This window comes from Erpetoichthys calabaricus, chromosome 1, assembly GCF_900747795.2.
Source record: "Erpetoichthys calabaricus chromosome 1, fErpCal1.3, whole genome shotgun sequence".
NCBI lineage: Eukaryota > Metazoa > Chordata > Cladistia > Polypteriformes > Polypteridae > Erpetoichthys > Erpetoichthys calabaricus.
The window spans coordinates 100100833-100121145 of record NC_041394.2 but is presented as its reverse complement, the minus strand read 5'-3'; the positions used below and the strand labels follow the sequence as shown (position 1 = coordinate 100121145).

General features: G+C 38.7%; 1 protein-coding gene across 3 annotated transcripts in view; it reads right to left on the bottom strand.

Moving 5' to 3' along the window:
- Positions 1-78: 78 nt before the first annotated feature.
- Positions 79-20313, bottom strand: part of si:ch211-114c17.1 (pre-mRNA-processing factor 39) — a 49686-nt gene continuing 29451 nt past the window's right edge. For all 3 annotated transcript variants that reach the window (XM_028804272.2, XM_028804289.2, XM_028804280.2), the window contains exons 10-14: positions 17852-18120; positions 13648-13832; positions 13478-13549; positions 4461-4635; positions 79-1129 (exon numbers count right to left, since the gene is read on the bottom strand). In XM_028804272.2, coding sequence (XP_028660105.1) covers positions 1064-1129; positions 4461-4635; positions 13478-13549; positions 13648-13832; positions 17852-18120 — 767 coding nt within the window. In that variant the 3' untranslated portion in view covers positions 79-1063. The remainder of the gene's footprint in view (positions 1130-4460; positions 4636-13477; positions 13550-13647; positions 13833-17851; positions 18121-20313) is intronic.

Here is a 20313-nt window from a genome sequence, read left to right as displayed (position 1 = left end):
TTTATTATTTCAGAGTGAAGTCTGGGTAATGTTTTAAAATGTTAAAATTTCAGTTTTATTGATTAAGAAACAGCAAAATTCTAATAAATATTTTCTTTAATTTTATTGGAAAAATATGAATTCATGTTTAAAAAAGTGGATGCTCAGCCTACATCAAACATGTAGATTTACATTAACACATGTCAACTTTCAATAATAATGTAAAATACATATTCAGTTTGAGTTTCAAGCAGTTTAAAAAAACAACAAAAAAAAAAAAAAACACGTTGGCATGTTAGTTTTCTTCTGCTAAAACAAATCTGCGCCTAAAGGAAGTAATACTCCGACCTTTAACTTCAAATGCAGATAAAAATCTAAACATTAAAGTAGAAATATTTCCACAAATTTATATGTATACAAATCACTTAAAATGCATTTTAATGGCATGAAATCTCATTTTTGCTAAGTAGAAATGTGTACATTTAACTGCATAATATTCCACCGTTTTACACAGATACAACATGTTCACATTAAATTTAAAAACAACAATGTACCAAATTTATTTGAATTTCTCAACAAAAAAATAAATAGTATCCTGAGTTATATGGAACTTGACCTTTTCAGACTGGGCCGAGATTCAGGGCTTTTTTTCATGCCATACTTGACTCATAAAACCGTTTCCTTTCTCCTGTCCCAGACAATTTACATTGCCACATACAGCAATCACCACTTTTCTGGCAAATAGTTCAGAGTGTATTAAAAGAAAGAAAAAAAAAAAGACACCAGCCAAGTACAGTAAAATTGACCAAATTGTATGTTTTTTTTTTTTTTTGACCCTTTAAAATTTGCCAGTGTCGATTCTTCTACAATAATGACATGAGCTTGATACAACAAATTTAGCTCAGTTTTTCAAGTCTTACACTTCCTGCAGCATTAATCATATTCTACATCTGAACAGAATAGCTACTGAAAGAAATAAAACTGCATCTTTAAAAGCCAGGTTAACATCGGCCCTGGAAGGAAAGAATAAACTGCAGGACTACGGTTCTTCTCATTGACTTGTTCAGCTTTGATTAACAATCTTCTAACTTGAGGGGTAATACTGATTGTAGTTCCATGTGGATGGATAGCCATAGCTTCCATAATGTTGCTGGAAAAAATGTTAATACCATTAAAATAATGCAAACAAAATGTGTTCACAAAATTAAAATTTAGATTAAAATGTACTGCAAAAAAAAAAAAAAAAAGCTTTTGACCCCACTAACTGTAAAACTGGTCTTGATTACTCAAATAATAAATAGCTTTTAATAATATATATATATATATATATATATATATATATATATATATATATATATATATATATATGTATATATATATATATTATATGCAATATAACATGGCATGTTGTTAAGTAGTAATTTTTTGTAATATGAACCTCAATAATTAATAGTTTATTGTATTAATCAAAAATAATGCTATATTTGTCATGATAACTTTAAAGAACTTCTTACAACAGATTTCTTCCAGACCAAAAAAAAAAAAAAAACTGATGCGATTTTTTTTTTCTTGTATTCAACAATTTAAGGTGTTACTCTTCATTGGGCGCAAATGATGTAATCAAGTTAATAACACTGCCTTACTCTTATCCAGAAGTGATTTTGAAGGTTAAAAATATTTTGGACATTTTCAAAATAACTGACCACAAGGTATCACTACAGACAACAATCCTCCTGTAAATCAACTGTAACAAGTTCTATTATTAGCTGTTATATGAAATAGATCTGTAAATGTAAAAAATTCTTGCATGACAATGCATGAGCAGTACATTGTAATTTTTCAGCTGCAATGCACCCATAGTAATGTCATCAATATTTAAAAATAGAATGACAAGAAACAGCAACCTAGTATTTTTTAATACTATCAGACAGGAAGGTACGCTTTTAAGTATTAATTGGTTAGTGCCATGGAGCAGAAATTTTATTTACCAATGTAAAATTGGGAAAAGGTACAAAAATTCATATGGAATAAACTGCTTTGGTACGGTTTGTAACAGTATAAATAGGTTGTATTTGTGAATAATTAAAAATTTTAACAAGTCTGTTTGTGATTTGTATACAACATATATATGTGTATTTGCACTAGGGGTAGATGTACAGTGCATCCAGAAAGTATTCACAGTGCATCACTTTTTCCACATTTTGTTATGTTACAGCCTTATTCCAAAATGGATTAAATTCATTTTTTTCCTCAGAATTCTGCACACAACACCCCATAATGACAACGTGAAAAAAGTTTACATGAGGTTTTTGCAAATTTATTAAAAATAAAAAAAACTGGGAAATCACATGTACATAAGTATTCACAGCCTTTGCTCAATACTTTGTCGATGCACCTTTGGCAGCAATTACAGCCTCAAGTCTTTTTGAATATGATGCCACAAGCTTGGCACACCTATCCTTGGCCAGTTTCACCCATTCCTCTTTGCAGCACCTCTCAAGCTCAATCAGGTTGGATGGGAAGCGTCGGTGCACAGCCATTTTAAGATCTCTCCAGAGATGTTCAATCAGATTCAAGTCTGGGCCACTCAAGGACATTCACAGAGTTGTCCTGAAGCCACTCCTTTGATATCTTGGCTGTGTGCTTAGGGTCGTTGTCCTGCTGAAAGATGAACCGTCATCCCAGTCTGAGGTCAAGAGCGCTCTGGAGCAGGTTTTCATCCAGGATATCTCTGTACATTGCTGCAGTCATCTTTCCTTTTATCCTGACTAGTCTCCCAGTTCCTGCCGCTGAAAAACATCCCCACAGCATGATGCTGCCACCACCATGCTTCACTGTAGGGATGGTGTCAGGTTTCCTCCAAACGTGATGCCTGGAATTCACACCAAAGAGTTCAATCTTTGTCTCATCAGACCAGAGAATTTTCTTTTTCATGGTCTGAGAGTTCTTCAGGTGCCTTTTGGAAAACTCCAGGTGGGCTGCCATGTGCCTTTTACTAAGGAGTGGCTTCCGTCTGGCCATTCTACCATACAGGCCTGATTGGTGGATTGCTGCAGAGATGGTTGTCCTTTTGGAAGGTTCTCTCTCCACAGAGGACCTCTGGAGCTCTGACAGAGTGACCATCGGGTTCTTGGTCACCTCCCTGACTAAGGCCCTTCTCCCCCGATCGCTCAGTTTAGATGGCGGCCAGCTCTAGGAAGAGTCCTGGTGGTTTCGAACTTCTTCCACTTACGGATGATAGAGGCCACTGTGCTCATTGGGACCTTCAAAGCAGCAGAAATTTTTCTGTAACCTTCCCCAGATTTGTGCCTCGAGACAATCCTGTCTCGGAGGTCTACAGACAATTCCTTTGACTTCATGCATGGTTTGTGCTCTGACATGAACTGTCAACTGTGGGACCTTATATAGACAGGTTTGTGCCTTTCCAAATCATGTCCAATCAACTGAATTTACCACAGGTGGACTCCAATTAAGCTGCAGAAACATCTCAAGGATGATCAGGGGAAACAGGATGTACCTGAGCTCAATTTTGAGCTTCATGGCAAAGGCTGTGAATACTTATGTACATGTGCTTTCTCAATTTTTTTATTTTTAATAAATTTGCAAAAATCTCAAGTAAACTTTTTTCACGTTGTCATTATGGGATGTTGTATGCAGAATTCTGAGGAAAAAAATGAATTTAATCCATTTTGGAATAAGGCTGTAACATAACAAAATGTGGAAAAAGTGATGCGCTGTGAATACTTTCCGGATGCACTGTATATATGTAAACCCAATGTCCTACTCTGAGGAAGATAAAAATAACATTTGTTTTAAATTATGTAATAATTTTCTGTCTTTCATTTGAGGTTGATAGTTCCTATTAGAGGGAAAAAAAATTGCACAGTAATTAAACAATTAGTAGAAACTAAAACAATGTAAAAAAACACTTTGTAAGATGTTTAGTTTGAGTACACACATTATATTCTTTTTGGGTAAAGTACAAAACATGGATGTATTCAAGTAGTCGAGTATTAAAGTTTAAGAATAGTCCTGGAATAAGAGTAAATATCTCAGATTTAAAGCTATTTTCCATACACTGTTCTTTTAATTTCAGTTAAACACATATGCCCTTACATAGCTTATCTGTCATTTGCTGTAACAGATACCAGTCTTGGTATTTTATGTTGTTTTCTCCTTTTTCTAAACGCGTCTACCATTCATCTCCAGCCCTGTTAATTAAAATGAATCTAACCGTTATCCATTCCTGCTACATATGACATATTCTGAGCCTATAAGTTATTTTATTTCAGTATTTCATGCAACTGCAAAGAAACAGAAGAAATGCATATTTATAAGTGAAATTAATGTCCTGAACAGTGTATGCAATAACTGGTTGCTCAGTATCATATACATATTTACAATTTAAAAAGTCACTCAGCTGATTCACCATCTTCATATAATCTAATCTAAATAACATAAAGAAGCAACAGTCTACCTACCTGATACCAGGCACTATAGTTATAAGAGTTTTGATTATTCATCACGTCTCCCGTCATGCTGTTTGGCATTGAACTTATACCAGTAGTGGCACACACAGACGGGGACATAACAGAATGTGTGACAGCAAGGCCATCTTCTGTTTTTGCTTTTTTCTCTTCTGATTCAGCAGAGTCTCTGTCAGTTAAAAAAAAGAATCATCATCAAAACAGAAGGCCACAAGTGTTTTACAGAAATGTCTGGGAAAAATCCAGTGGGACGACCAGACTAAAAGAGAATGAGGTTCCTTAGAAACAGCTACCAAATAATTCTGGTGAAATCCCAGACTCTCAGAGGAAAAAGGACAGGCATCTATCCCCACTAATGTTTCAAGAATTTGACCTAAAGTAGCACTGCTCCCTTCACTTACAGTATGTATGACTGAGCTCTTTGGGTCATACAACCAACATGTGAAGTCTGAGTGATATTTGCTTATTTTTAAATCGGAACCACAGCAGGGCAAATTCTGGATTGGTTTTTATTTAGCCCCTCTTCCTTTATCAATTTGACAACAATTATTAGTACACTGACAACAAATTTCATATAAAGTTTTATGGATGACTGCACACAAATCCATTAACCGCACCAAAGTTATATTACTGTATCAGTCTTTTGGGCTGTCTGAATAGCAGAGCCAAAATGTACAAAGAGTTTTGATAGCACCATGTGCAAAAATTAAGTTCTGTGTAAGAAAATGTATACATTTATGCATAGTATACCTGTTTCATATTTTTATACATACTGTATCTCCATCCATCCATCCATCTTCCAACCCGCTGAATCCGAACACAGGGTCACGGGGGTCTGCTGGAGCCAATCCCAGCCAACACAGGGCACAAGGCAGGAAACAATCCTGGGCAGGGTGCCAACCCACCGCAGTACTGTATCTCTCTATTATAAAAAAAAAAATTCTTGGAAGGTTGGAAGGAGACGAGATGTGATCTTCTTGGAGAGACACTTTCATGTTCCACGAGATGAGACTTTGTGCCAAGAGATTTAATCATGCCCGGGGCCAGAAATAAAGAGTAGATGACAAAGTAGAATGTCATAAAGAATTCAAAAACGTTGGTGTGGTACACATGCAGAACTGGTTAGAGATAATGGAAGTAGAAAATTCGAAAGTCTCAAAAAAAGGATAGTGAAGATTGCATTAGCGCAAACGAACAGAAATTATTACTCGATGAAATAACTACAGCGAAGAGAGATCGAATATATTGTTTGGATTTAAACTTTAAGTCAGACTTGTAGATCGTATAATTCGTGTTGCCATCAGGGGGGAAAAAAAAAAAGTTGTGTTTCTTCCCAGTAAAGAGGTGCATCTGCAAGAATTAAAGGATTGGTTGTATGGTGAAAGTGAAATCCCGCGAGACAAATCATTTCTCATTTGTGTGAATGCTATTGTCAGACACATTTCTTGTAGAGAGAAAGAAACGATATTCACTCACAAGCAGTTATACGTTGCGTTTTCACAATGTAATTTCAATCACGGAATCAAAATTCAGTGCGATTTTCATGAAAAGGTAAAAGCGAAAAGAGATTGAATATATGGACATAGGTGACATGACATTTAGATCACACGGCACAGCAGCAGCAAGCCAGCAGCTGATCGAGCAAATTGGAGGTTTAAAAAAAAAAAAAAAACTATTTCCCATTGTATCACTGTTTAAGAGGGGGTTTTGGAGGATTCAGCATTCAGCCCCCCTCTTCACAACGCGAGTGGCAGAGACGCAAAGTGGCTGAAAATTGTGCAACCAACACACAGAGTCAGTTAGAATACTCCAGTTGACAATATGTTGTCAGAAGACCCAGAGACAAACAATATCTGTAACCAGTGGCAGCAGGTGGTCTTTCAAACAGAGTATGCACATTTTAGGCCTACTTGTCAGTCAATTATTGCATCATTTATTTTTATGCCCTCCTTTTTGTAGAAAATGGTCTGTGACCCTGTTATACCAACTGAGAGTCTTTTCCAGAAACCTGACCAGTTTCCTCTCAATGGCCAGCAAAGCAAAGTTGCTTAAACGGTTTTGGCCCATTGTGTTGTGGCTGTACGACTTGACTTGTTTTAAGCAGGAAAGTCTCCTCTCTATACCTGTTGATGTAGCTCCAATTTCTGCCAATAAAGACAATAGCTTGGATAGTGGAGGCACTGCACTATCCAACTCCATATCTTAATACATAATTCGCCTGCCTCCTCACTCACTCACTCACTCATGTCCGTCCGTCCAAAGCCAAATGCGCAGTCGCCTTCTGCGTACGTCCGAAGCCGAATGTGCAGTTGCCTTCTGTGCAGCTGCCCGAAAAACCTTACGAGACCGACATCCAACCCCAACATCGTGGCAGGTGGCAGATTTACGGCGGCAAAAATTCAAAGAGAAAGGTGACTTCGATTAAAGCTCTAGAGGCCTGAAATGCGAATTCGACTACAGCTCGAGGCCTAATTACGCATTCTGATTCAATTACGCATTCATTCAGGTTTGTAGTGCTTTTACTTACTACTATTCCACAAAAATTCCTGGCGCCGCCGAGAGTGGCAGCCTTTTCAGCAGCTCCGCGTATGACTGTATGTGTATGTGTACTTTTCTACTTTTATTTTTCTATTTTTATTTATTGATCACTCCTATCACTTTATTTTATGTGGATTTGTTCACTGGACACACTTACTTTTACAACGTGGGCATGGATTTTTACACGCCGAGACTCGCCTATTCAAGTACTCAACTTCGAGCGCTGAGAACAAATGCCAGTGCTGGTGTGGTTCCCTATTTACCCGATGAGGTAAGAAGGCGGTATCGTGGCAGCAGAGCGGGCACTAAGCTAAAAATGAAGCGGCTTGCGAGAAAGTGGCGTTTTAAGCCTTCGGTGCCTTCTGTGATTCTGGGGAATGTAAACTCAATCTCAAATAAGATCGACGAACTGGCTGCGCTGGTGAAAAATGTCAGAACCTACAGAGATCGCAGTTTGTTGTGTTTTTGCGAAACGTGGCTAACTACCATCATCCCAGATGCTAACGTGGAGCTACCCGGGTTTAGCACAATTAGAGCGGACAGAGACGCAAGTACCTGTGGGAAGCACAAAGGAGGAGGACTCGCTCTCTATGTTAATACACGGTGGTGTAACTCTGGACATGTTAACGTCAAAATCTCCACTTGCTGCAGGGACATCGAACTGTTGGCCGTAAGTTTGCGTCCCTATTACTTGCCTAGAGAGTTTGGACACGTCATTGTTGTTATCGTTTACATTCCTCCTTGGGCGGACGTGGAGACAGTGAGTGACATCATCCATTCTGCTGTTGCTAAGTTACAAACGCAGCACCCTGAGGCGCCTGTGCTAATCGCTGGAGACTTTAACCATGTGACGCTGGACAAAACATTACCTGCTTTCTCCCAGTATGTGGACTGTAACACCCGGGGAAATAAGACTATTGATTTACTGTATGCAAACGTTAAAGACGCATATACAGCGCCACCCCACTGCCTGCGCTTGGGAAAGCAGATCATAACCTGGTTCTGCTTCTGCCTCACTACAAACCAAAAGTTAGGATCCTACCTGCAACCACACGATCATTCAGGAAGTGGACCCCGGAGGCTGAGAATACTCTAAGAGAATGTTTTGGAACTACAGTCTGGGATATCCTGCAGGGATCACATAGTGAGAACATTGAGGAAGTTGTTGACTGCACTACTGACTACATCAACTTCTGTATGGACATTGTAGTTCCAGTAAGAACTGTACGCTGCTATGCTAACAAAAAGCCATGGATTACAAGTGACATCAAGGGCCTTTTGAACCAGAAGAAAGGGGCTTTTAAAGACGGTGATCAGCATGAGCTCAAGTGCGTGCAGAAGGAACTCCGAGTCCAGCTCAGGGCGGCGAAGGAGCAGTACAGGAGAAAGCTGGAGCAGAAGTTGCAGAATAACAGTATGAAGGAAGTGTGGGATGGGATGAAGATCATCACTGGCTGCAGCTCGAAGCGGGGTACCACCATCGAGAGAGACATGAAGAGAGCAAACCAAATGAACAACTTCTTTAACAGGTTTGACCACCCTAACCCACTCTCACCTCGGAGTACTGCACCCCCCACACATCCTTCTGCTGATACCAGCATAGGAGAGACATCCCCCCCCCATAATTACAACAGCGCAGGTGAGCAGAGAGCTGAGGAGACTTCGTGCCAGCAAAGCAGCGGGTCCAGATGGAGTATCACCACGACTGCTGAAGGTCTGTGCATTGGAGCTGGGGGGTCCTCTACAGCGCATCTTCAACCTGAGCCTGGAACAGGGGAGAGTCCCAAGGCTTTGGAAAACATCTTGCATCACCCCAGTCCCAAAGGTATCACGTCCTAGTGAGCTGAATGACTTTCGGCCTGTTGCTCTGACATCACATGTGATGAAGACCATGGAGAGGATGCTTCACCACCTTAGGCCACAGGTTCAACACGCCCTTGACCCTCTGCAGTTTGCATATCAGGAGAAGGTGGGAGCGGAGGATGCCATCATCTACATGCTACACCGATCCCTCTCCCACTTGGACAGAGGCAGTGGTGCTGTAAGAATTATGTTTCTAGACTTCTCTAGCGCCTTCAACACAATCCAACCTCTGCTCCTTAGGGACAAGCTGACAGAGATGGGAGTAGATTCATACCTAGTGGCATGGATCGTGGACTATCTTAAAGACAGACCTCAGTATGTGCGTCTTGGAAACTGCACGTCTGACATTGTGGTCAGCAACACAGGAGTGCCACAAGGGACTGTACTTTCTCCGGTCCTGTTCAGCATATATACATCGGACTTCCAATACAACTCGGAGTCATGCCATGTGCAAAAGTTCGCTGATGACACTGCTATCGTGGGCTGCATCAGGAATGGGCTGGAAGAGGAGTATAGGGACCTAATCAATGACTTTCTTAAATGGTGCGACTCAAACCACCTATAACTGAACACCAGCAAAACCAAGGAGCTGGTGGTGTATTTTAGGAGGCCCAGACCCCTCATGGACCCCGTGATCATCAAAGGTGACTGTGTGCAGATGGTGCAGACCTATAAATATCTGGGAGTGCAGCTGGATGATAAATTAGACTGGACTGCCAATACTGATGCTCTGTGCAAGAAAGGACAGAGCCGACTATACTTCCTTAGAAGGCTGGCGTCCTTCAACATCTGCAATAAGATGCTGCAGATGTTCTATCAGACGGTTGTGGTGAGCGCCCTCTTCTACGCGGTAGTGTGCTGGGGAGGCAGTATTAAGAAGAAAGACGCCTCACGCCTGGACAAACTGGTGAGGAAAGCAGGCTCTATTGTTGGCATGGAGCTGGACAGTTTAACATCTGTGGCAGAGCGAAGGGCGCTCAGCAGGCTCCTATCAATTATGGAGAATCCACTGCATCCACTAAATAGTATCATCTCCAGACAGAAGAGCAGCTTCAGCGACAGACTGCTGTCACTGTCCTGCTCCACTGACAGATTGAGGAGATCGTTCTTCCCCTAAGCTATGCGACTCTTCAATTTCACCTGGGGGGGGGGGGGGGTAAACGTTAACATTTAACATTATACAAAGATATTGTCTGTTTTTCACCTGCATTATTATCAATCTTTAATTTATTGTATCAGTATGCTGCTGCTGCAGAATGTGAATTTCCCATTGGGATTAATAAAGTATCTATCTATTGTACTGGAACATTCATCATTCAATATTATACTATAGGCCTGGAAAATTCATCAACTAACAGTACAAGCCTGTACAATAATGAGTAAAGCGGATTACAATCATTACAAAACAACTTCTTCATTACTTATCATTTGTTCTTCATACACTGCTGACACAAACTTGTGCCCATTTCATCTTACGTTGTCGAAACGGCCTTTTTGTCTAGTCTTTAATAAACACCAAGAAATCACACAGCTTACCCCTGTTGCCCTGCAAATCACGATTTGAATATAGGACTTGGAGTTCAGATCTCAGTCTCCCTAAATCAAAGAAATGGCCATAACTTTTCAGGACACTTTATAATGCCTCTTCAGGAAACACCTGTCTCATTTCATCAAATTTCCTTGGATTGGTTAGTTCTAGGAAGTGCATATTTTGCAAATTTGAGAAATCTACTCCACAAGATTGTTTAGGATGGTCATGTAAAGATTTCTGTAATGCTCCTGGGGATCCTGCAATTGTGACAGACACAAACATTTTCACCTAGACTCATCTTGAGGGTCCCACATGAGACTTGCTGCTTTAGCATAAACAGCTTTAAAATCATCCTCTGACCTCTTCTCCTTTGCAAAAGCAAGAAAACTCTCAGTTCTTTGCTTGCAGTAAATAACATCCATAGGCCTCTGCTGCACGGTGTCAAAGACCACATCAGTTTTTGAGAAGATTTGTTCATGTGTATTCAACACGAAAACAAACTCAATCTTCCAGTGTCCATAAGAAGCCTTTGGCAGCATTGAATGTGTCCTCACCTATTATGTTCTCATCCTCGACAATCTTTTCTGCAAGTCTGCAGGAGCCCATCATAGTCCGCCACAGTGCTCACAATTCATAATGTAAAGTTCCACCAAGTAGGTGCATTTCTGGACAACCTTGAAAACTCTTAAGACTCGAGAAAGGACATCTTGGTAGATTTAGGGGAAAAAAAAATGCGGCAAACCCAGGCAGATGCAAAAAACATTCTGGATTCAGACAAGCATTTTGCCCCCGAGACAACACCAGGTTCTGTTTGTGTGCATCACAGTGTACAAAAATTGCATTTGGGCCTACTTCTTTAACTTTAGCCTGAAGTGTATTCACAGGGGGAACCAGAACAGCAGCTCCATCATAGGTTTGCACCAAATGTTTCTTTGTACTATAGCCCTGCATTTTTTATTTGAAACATCAAAGATAGACTGGGCATCTTGCTCACCCAAAAACATAAGAAAATCCAACAAATTGCTCCTAAATTTGACCTGCAGTATCGACATGTTGAACTATGACAGACAGTTGTGCATGACTTACAATGCAAAAAAAGGAGCAGTTTGAACTTGACCATTGATTTTCATCAACAACAGTGACTGCAATAGGAGAAGTTAAATCATTTTGAAAGGAATGGGACATGCCAGAAAACACAGAAGATGACTTCAAGTGTGTGGCCAAGACAATCATGTCTGGATAATGTTTCAGTGAATTCTCTGTAATTCCCCTTGTTAGCAGATTCACTACCTTTATCATACCCTCTGAATGCCAGCTCTTGACAGCCAAATAGTGAAGTGACGTCAATTAGGCAGTTAAGAAAGGCTGTTTTTTTCACGTTTCATTGTGTTTTGCCATCTTAATGCAAACACCATCATTAATTGCATGTTCTACTCTGACCCTGCCAAGACAACTTATCCGTGCACATGAACCGACATGTTCATTGCTTTTCTCATGTCTTTTGTATGCCCTGTCAAACCCAGTTTTGAATGGACAACCTGAGATGGTTTCATTATGCATGGCCAACAGTACATTCTCTTTGTCACAGCACTTCCAGTCAGCCAGCTCACCTTGTTACACCAGGAGAGTTGAAAAGGCTGGTTATTTTTCCCTGATATTTGAACCAAATCAGTCTTGGGTGTTGATCTGCCCTGCTGTTTAATTCTGAGTCTCTCCTCATAAGGAAGATTATCAAATGGCTTTGCCAAAGTCAGGTCAACAATATTAGCACTGTCTGCCATTATGCACAGCTAGCTGGCTGGCTGGCTGGCTAGTCTTCAAAACCGTAACCTAGTTTGAAATAAATGAACGAACTTTTCTAAACTGAAACAAGGAGCAAACTCAAGGATGCTATATTTATGTTTTTATTTACAGTAAGATATGTAAAAATGAATATAGAGGGCTATATCACTAGCAAATAACAGACTACAAACAGCAGGTTGTCTCACGACTTCACTTGCCAAATATCTGCATGGGACTGAACTTGAAATACTCCAATGCCAAAATGCTGTCAATCAAAAAGAGGTCCAGTCACTTTGACAGTTCATCCAATAATCATGCAGCAGCTCAGCATCCTGGCCAGCCCACAGCCTCATTCACTCCCAGAGATGCTGAGCTTCCATGGAAATCGTGCTTTGAAGCATTTGTCCAATAAACTTCTAGCTTTGCTGAACTGAAAACAAAGCATATTGTGAAGAGCCACTGAAGTCCAGTGAAAATGCACAATGGGTTTTAATGGATAATACTTCCACGAGAATGTATGAGGAAAAAAAAAAAACAGGAAGTTATTGCAAATCATGAAGTTATTGCAGACTCAATGAATTAGCCATGAAGTTGAAAATGTTCTACCATGCTCTTTGTAATACCAATGTAAATACAACAGTACATATTTGAATATTTTTTTCCCAGATATTTTAGAGGAGGCAGAGCTTCCCTTATAGTCTTAAGATCAGCGGCCTCTGTCCGCAACATAATCATTTATCAGTGTAAACATATTAACTGCCTACATCTGCTGAAGCGGTATTGAATGCACAGCCAGCAAAACTATTTGATGCCCTACAGAACAGACTTATTAATGATCCTTCTTTTACCTCTTGAAATTTTATATGTTTTGTATAAACACCTTTGGGGAAAAACATGACTGTTTTTGACATATTGGTGTGAATTTACATACATTATGATACTTTAGGTGACCTCTTTGATATATATTATTAATTTCACAGCTTTATATTGACTTTGGTTTTACTACCTTTAGTTTGTTAATTTTTAATTTACATTAAAAATCTGAATGTAATATAAACCTTCTAGACTGCCTTTATAGAAATAAAGTTAAATTTGTACTTCATAATGCACACTGTATTTATTGTGATATGTTTAAGTTCACAGCTTCCAAATAATTAAAATTTAGGGACTGTCTCTTCAGGCTGATATTGCCTAGTTCAGTTGGTACATATATCTTGAACTTTCCTAAAGATTCCTATAATAAAAGGCATGTCAAAAGACTCGAGTAAAGTCATATTAAAGTAAAATAATAATTTACCCATTTTCTGCAGCTCTCTTCCTAGATGATAGTTCAAGTAACTTTTGATGCTCTTCATAAGCAGTAAGCAAACTATTTAAAAGAGAAAAATGTTTACTTTAAAACAACATTCTCCTAGTTGTATTTAACCGCAACATATGCTTGAAGCCATTTTCCATACACACACACACCTTTGTATGGTAGTGCCAAAGTCCTCGTGAAACTCAAGGCGTCTTTGTGAGAAAATTTTCCTCATTTCAGGTGGCAGGTTACTACTCAGTGCTCCATTTATACACTGTAGAATGTTGCCTTCGTTCTGTCGCACATCTGCACTGAACTCCAGCTCCAATAAATTCATATGCAATTTGCCGTTTTCCTGAATAAGAAAAAAAAAACCTTGTGAATCTTTGTCACTTTTCCCTTACTGAGCGTGAACATTTTCATAAATTAAACATGAAGTCATATCATCAGCATACATCACTTTCTCACAGTCTTAAAAATACATTGCCTATTTTATTTAAAATATTCTTGGTATATGCACAATTGATGAACAAAAAAAAATGTATGAGCCTAGACCTATAAAGAGTATTTTATGGTGCTGGTTTTGCAAATGGTCAAAGTATGTAAATTACACATTTCTATAATTGCTAGTCATGTTTCTTGTGTTTGACATGAGTTGATAGAAGCGCCAAGAAATGCAAAAATCAAGAATTATTCTGTTTTTGCTAGAAGACGATACCCTTGAGCTACATCAGTCAAAAGACTGGCTGCAGAATTCCATCAAGGCAGGATCCATCTTGAAGGAAATCCTATTACACTGATAGCAGAAATTTACCCATATAGACCGATATATAGTATAATTAAGAATTAGAGTTACAGTCCAGGAAAGAGCAATGGAAGAATGGCATTTCTCAGCACCAAGGAAATGTGAAGGTCCAAGACAGTTCCATCAGGATCATATGTACAATTTATGTTGAGGGCACAGTTCGTACTAAACTCCATGACTCAAAAGACTACATAAACAGTCAATATTACACTGAATTTCTTTAGCATTCGCAGAAGTCAGTAAGGGAAAAGTGGCAAAGAAAGCTGTTGCATCTGCCTTCTGCTTCACAACAATGCCCTCACTCACACTGCAAAGGTTCCAAAGATAGCTTTGCAAAACTGTGGATTTGAACAGATGCCTCATCCACCATATTCTCCAGGCCTTGCCCTGTGTGACTACTACCTGTTCCAAAATCTAAAAGGACTACCTTTATGCCAATGAAGAAGGAATCAAGTCACCTTCAGAAGACTGGTTCCATAAGCAAGACAATTATGAGTGGACAGAGAATATTTATGGCCATTGTAACAAAAGAAACATCCGGGAAGCTCAACAACTGTAATTTTTCAACATAATCCCAGTGAATACTAATACACTTAATTAGTCAAACTCAAAACCTTTTGATTACTTCATACATTTTTTTTTCATTAACAATACATTATAACATGTGTATGCTTTGCTTTTTGTCATGGTTTCTCTCTTCACCTCCATCCTATTACACAGTATGACAAAGAGTCTGGATGTAATACAAAATTATTTTAGTAATGCTTTGTTAAACTTTGAGTTTTCATGTGTGTAATTATTAACACAATACTTTTAAATCCTAAATTATATTGTCCTTTTTAAAATGCACTTAGTAACCTGAACCCATTTTCCATATCCATATCTAGGCAGGCATTATAAACTAAACTGTAAGATGTATAACATATGCATATTTATTTACTGTGTTTTCAGTATGCGTTTAAGGACTAGTAACTGCAGTGTTATTTTAAGCATGTATAATGTACTTTTGTATTCTTAAAAATTAATATTAAAACCATTTAAAACTATACGACAAGCTTTACAATGTTTAAAAACAGATGCCTATACTCAAAACCTTAAATGATAAAATTTGTGTAAATACTACCAGAGACTTTAAAATCTCTTTTTGTTTGATTAAAACATGTTCAGTGTTTAAAGTAAAAAAAAAAAAAAAAAGTCTAATTTTCAAATTGGATTTTTTGGTCTTCAACTTTGTTTTGCATATATGACAAGATAATTTTAGGTCAACTTGCAAGGATGCTCTTCTGCTTAGTATTTTAGTGAGATAGAATCAAATGAATAGATGCTTAATGCTGACTGCAAGAGGGGAGTTACCCTTACAGGCACAACCCGGATTACATAAGCTTACGTACTACAGAACACTGTACATTTATGAATAAGGTGGTGGGGTAGTATTGTCTTTTTTGAGAGATTGCCAAATCTTTTGTGAAGTTCTTGTAGAAATTGTTTGAAATGAGAATGAAGAAAAAGTCATTATAATTGAAAATTACATAGATAAAAGTCTTACGTTAACCCTTAATTATCTTTATGTGCATGCAGGATGTGTATCCTGTGATGGACTGGTGTTACACCATGAAGAGTCCATGATGTTTGGATAGGCTTTATCATGCTGTGATTGGTAGATGACTGGATTAAAGTAGGCTAAGAAGATAGTTAGGTCCATAAATATTTGGACAGAGACAACTTTTTTCTAATTTTGGTTCTGTACATTACCACAATGAATTTTAAATGAAACAACTCAGATGCAGTTGAAGTGCAGACTTTCAGCTTTAATTCAGTGGGGTGAACAAACGATTGCATAAAAATGTGAGGCAACTAAAGCATTTTTTTAACACAATCCTCCCTCATTTCAGGGGCTCAAAAGTAATTGGACAAATTAAATAACTGGAAATAAAATGTTCATTTCTAATACTTGGTTGAAAACCCTTTGCTGGCAATGACAGCCTGAAGTCTTGAACTCATGGATATCACCAGATCCTGGGTTTCCTCCTTTTTAATGCTCTGCCAGGCCTTTACTGCAGCGGCTTTCAGTTGCTGTTTGTTTATGGGCCTTTCTGTCTGAAGTTTAGTCTTCAACAAGTGAAATGCATGCTCAATTGGTTTAAGATCAGGTGACTGACTTGGCCATTCAAGAATTGTCCACTTCTTTGCTTTAATAAACTCCTGGGTTGCTTTGGCTGTATGTTTTGCGTCATTGTCCATCTGTATCATGAAACGCCGCCCAATCAATTTGACTGCATTTAGCTGGATTTGAGCAGATGGTATGTCTCTGAACACCTCAGAATTCATTCGGCTGCTTCTGTCCTGTGTCGCATCATCAATAAACACTAGTGTTTAAGTCAAGACGGAGGTAAAAAGCTTAGGGGTAACTGTTGACTGTAATCCGAATTTTAAATCGCATATTAATGAGTTCACTAGGACAGCATTTTTTTCACTTAAGAAACATAGCAAAAATAAGACCTCTTATATCATTGAAAGATGCTGAGAAATAAGTTCACGCGTTTGTTTTCAGTCGGCTAGATTACTGTAACACAATCCTCTCAGGAGTACCCAAAAAAAGACATAAATCGTTTGCAGCTAGTGCAGAATGCAGCTGCTAGAATCCTCTCTTCACCATGGAAATGATTCTGCGATCATCCACCACTGTTGTGGACATCCAAGTCTTTTTGCGTTGCCGAGTTCACCAGTGCTTGCTTTCTTTCTCAGGATGTACCAAACTGTAGATTTTGCCACTCATAATATTGTAGCAATTTCTCGGATGGGTTTTTTCTGTTTTCGCAGCTTAAGGATGGCTTCTTTCACCTGCATGGAGAGCTCCTTTGACCGCATGTTGTCTGTTCACAGCAGAATCTTCCAAATGCAAGCACCACACCACAAATCAACTCCAGGCCTTTTATCTGCTTAATTGATAATGACATAACGACGGACTTGCCCACAACTGCCCATGAAACAGCCTTTGAGTCAATTGTCCAATTAATTTTGAGCCCCTGAAATGTAGGGATTGTGTTAAAAAAATGCTTTAGTTGCCTCATATTTTTATGCAATCACTTTGTTCACCCCACTGAATTAAAGCTGAAAGTCTGCACTTCAACTGCATCCGAGTTGTTTCATTTAAAATTCATTGTGGTAATGTACAGAACCAAAATTAGAAAAAAGTTCTCTGTCCAAATATTTATGGACCTAACTGTAGATGGATGGATATCTACTATAACAAATATTTACAGTAATACAGAAAGCATACTTATAGGAAATAAAAGAAAACAAAAATAAAATTACTAGGAAGACAAGTATTAATACAGAATATTCCTGACGAACAATAAGAGAAGTTTTCTCAAATTTGGTAGAATAAGGATTCCTGGAAGTGGACAGCTAAAACTGATGATTGTGACATATGCTGCTTCAACGGTGTTTTGAAAAATACAATCTGTGCTATACAGACATTTTCCCAGACTTGATTAAATTAACAGCAATTTTAAATTATATGCTATTACAGGCAATTTTAGAAAAAAAATCATATGGTCCTCCTTTACCGGTTCTTTTTCAATAGCATCAAGCAGTACTTTTCTAGCACGGCCCAGGTTCTTCTGAACCCTTAGTAGCTGCCTGGCCAGCTTTATTGAATAAAAAGCATGGAGAGGAGTTCCTTGGCTATACTGCACTGCTTCCCGCAACAGCGACTCTGCTGCCTCCATGTTCCCTGCCCGCCTTTCCAAGCTAGCTCTGCGCAATCGCACCATTGCCAGTCCTGGAACTAACTGCTCCAAATTTTCCAGTATACGCCGAGCTTCTTGACGGTTACCTAGAGAGAAAGATTTGAGAAAAACTCATGTTCACATTTTAATCATGATAAATACAGCTGCTTATATTGCCCCATTATTTTACTTTAAGTTCACTTACATTGAGATTAAAGAACTGGAGGCATTTTACAGTTGTGCTTGAAAGTTTGTGAACCCTTTAGAATTTTCTATATTTCTGCATAAATATGACCTAAAACATCACTCAAGTCCTAAAAGTAGATAAACCAGTTAAACAAATGAGATAAAAATATTATACTTGGTCATTTATTTATTGAGGAAAACGATCGAATATTACATATTTGTGAGTGGCAAAAGTATGTGAACCTCTAGGATTTGCAGTTAGTTTGAAGGTGAAATTCGAGTCAGGTGTTTTCAATCAATGGGATGAAAATCAGGCGTGAGTGGGCACCCTGTGTTATTTAATGAACAGGGATCTATCAAAGTCTGCTCTTCACAACACACGTTTGTGGAAGTGTATCATGGCACAAACAAAGGAGATTTCTGAAGACCTCAGAAAAAGAGTTGTTGATGCTCATCAGGCTGGAAAAGGTTACAAAATCATCCCTAATGAGTCTCGACTCCACCAATCCACAGTCAGACAGATTATGTACAAATGGAGGAAATTCAAGACCATTGTTACCCTCCCCAGGAGTGGTCGATCAACAAAGATCACTCCAAGAGCAAGGCGTGTAATAGTCGGTGAGGTCACAAAGGACCCCAGGGTAACTTCTAAGCAACTGAAGGCCTCTCTCACATTGGCTAATGTTCATTTTCATGAGTCCACCATCAGGAGAACACTGAACAACAATGGTGTACATGGCAGGGTTGCAAGGAGAAAGCCACTGCTCTCCAAAAAAAACACTGCTGCTCGTCTACAGTTTGCTAAAGATCACGTGGACAAACCAGAAGGCTATTGGAAGAATGTTTTGTGGATGGATGAGACCAAAATAGAACTTTTTGGTTTAAATGAAAAGCGTGATGTTTGGAGAAAGGAAAACACTGCATTCCAGCATAAGAACCTTATCCCATCTGTGAAACATGGTGGTGGTAGTATCATGGTTTGGGCCTGTTTTGCTGCATCTGGGCCAGGACGGCTTGCCTTCATTGATGGAACAATGAATTCTGAATTATATCAGAGAATTCTTAAGGAAAATGTCAGGACATCTGTCCATGAACTGAATCTCAAGAGAAGGTGGGTCATACAGCAAGACAACAACCCTAAGCACACAAGTTGTTCTACCAAAGAATGGTTAAAGAAGAATAAAGTTAATGTTTTGGAATGGCCAAGTCAAAGTCCCGACCTTAATCCACTCGAAATGTTGTGGATGGACCTGAAAGCGAGCAGTTAATGTGAGGAAACCCATCAACATCCCAGAGTTGAAGCTGTTCTTTTCTGGCTAAAATTCCTCCAAGCCGGTGTGCAGGACTGATCAAAAGTTACCAGAAACGTTTAGTTGCAGTTATTGCTGCAAAGGGGGGTCACACCAGATACTGAAAGCAAAGGTTCACATACTTTTGCCACTCACAAATATGTAATATTCAATATTTTTCCTTAATAAATAAATGACCAAGTATAATATTTTTTTCTCATTTGTTTAACTGGTTTCTCTTTATCTACTTTTAGGACTTGAGTGAAAATCTGATGATGTTTTAGGTCATATTTATGCAGAAATAGACAATTCTAAAGGGTTCACAAACTTTCAAGCACAACTGTATCTGCACAAGGAATCCATTTTAGGAAAGATCATTGTCCTCTGGGTTATAAGAAGAAACCTGCTGTATACAATGCATCCGAAAAGTATTCACAGCACATCACTTTTTCCACATTTTGTTATGTTACAGCCTTATTCCAAAATAGATTAAATTCATTTTTTTCCTCAGACTTCTGCACACAACACCCCATAATGACAACGTGAAAAAAGTTTACTTGAGATTTTTGCAAATTTATTAAAAATAAAAAAAAATTGAGAAAGCGCATGTACATAAGTATTCACAGCCTTTGCTATGAAGCTCAAAATTGAGCTCAGGTGCATCCTGTTTCCACTGATCATCCTTGAGATGTTTCTGCAGCTTAATTGGAGTCCACCTGTTGTAAATTCAGTTGATTGGACATGATTTGGAAAGGCACACACCTGTCTATATAAGGTCCCACAGTTGACAGTTCATGTCAGAGCACAAACCAAGCATGAAGGCAA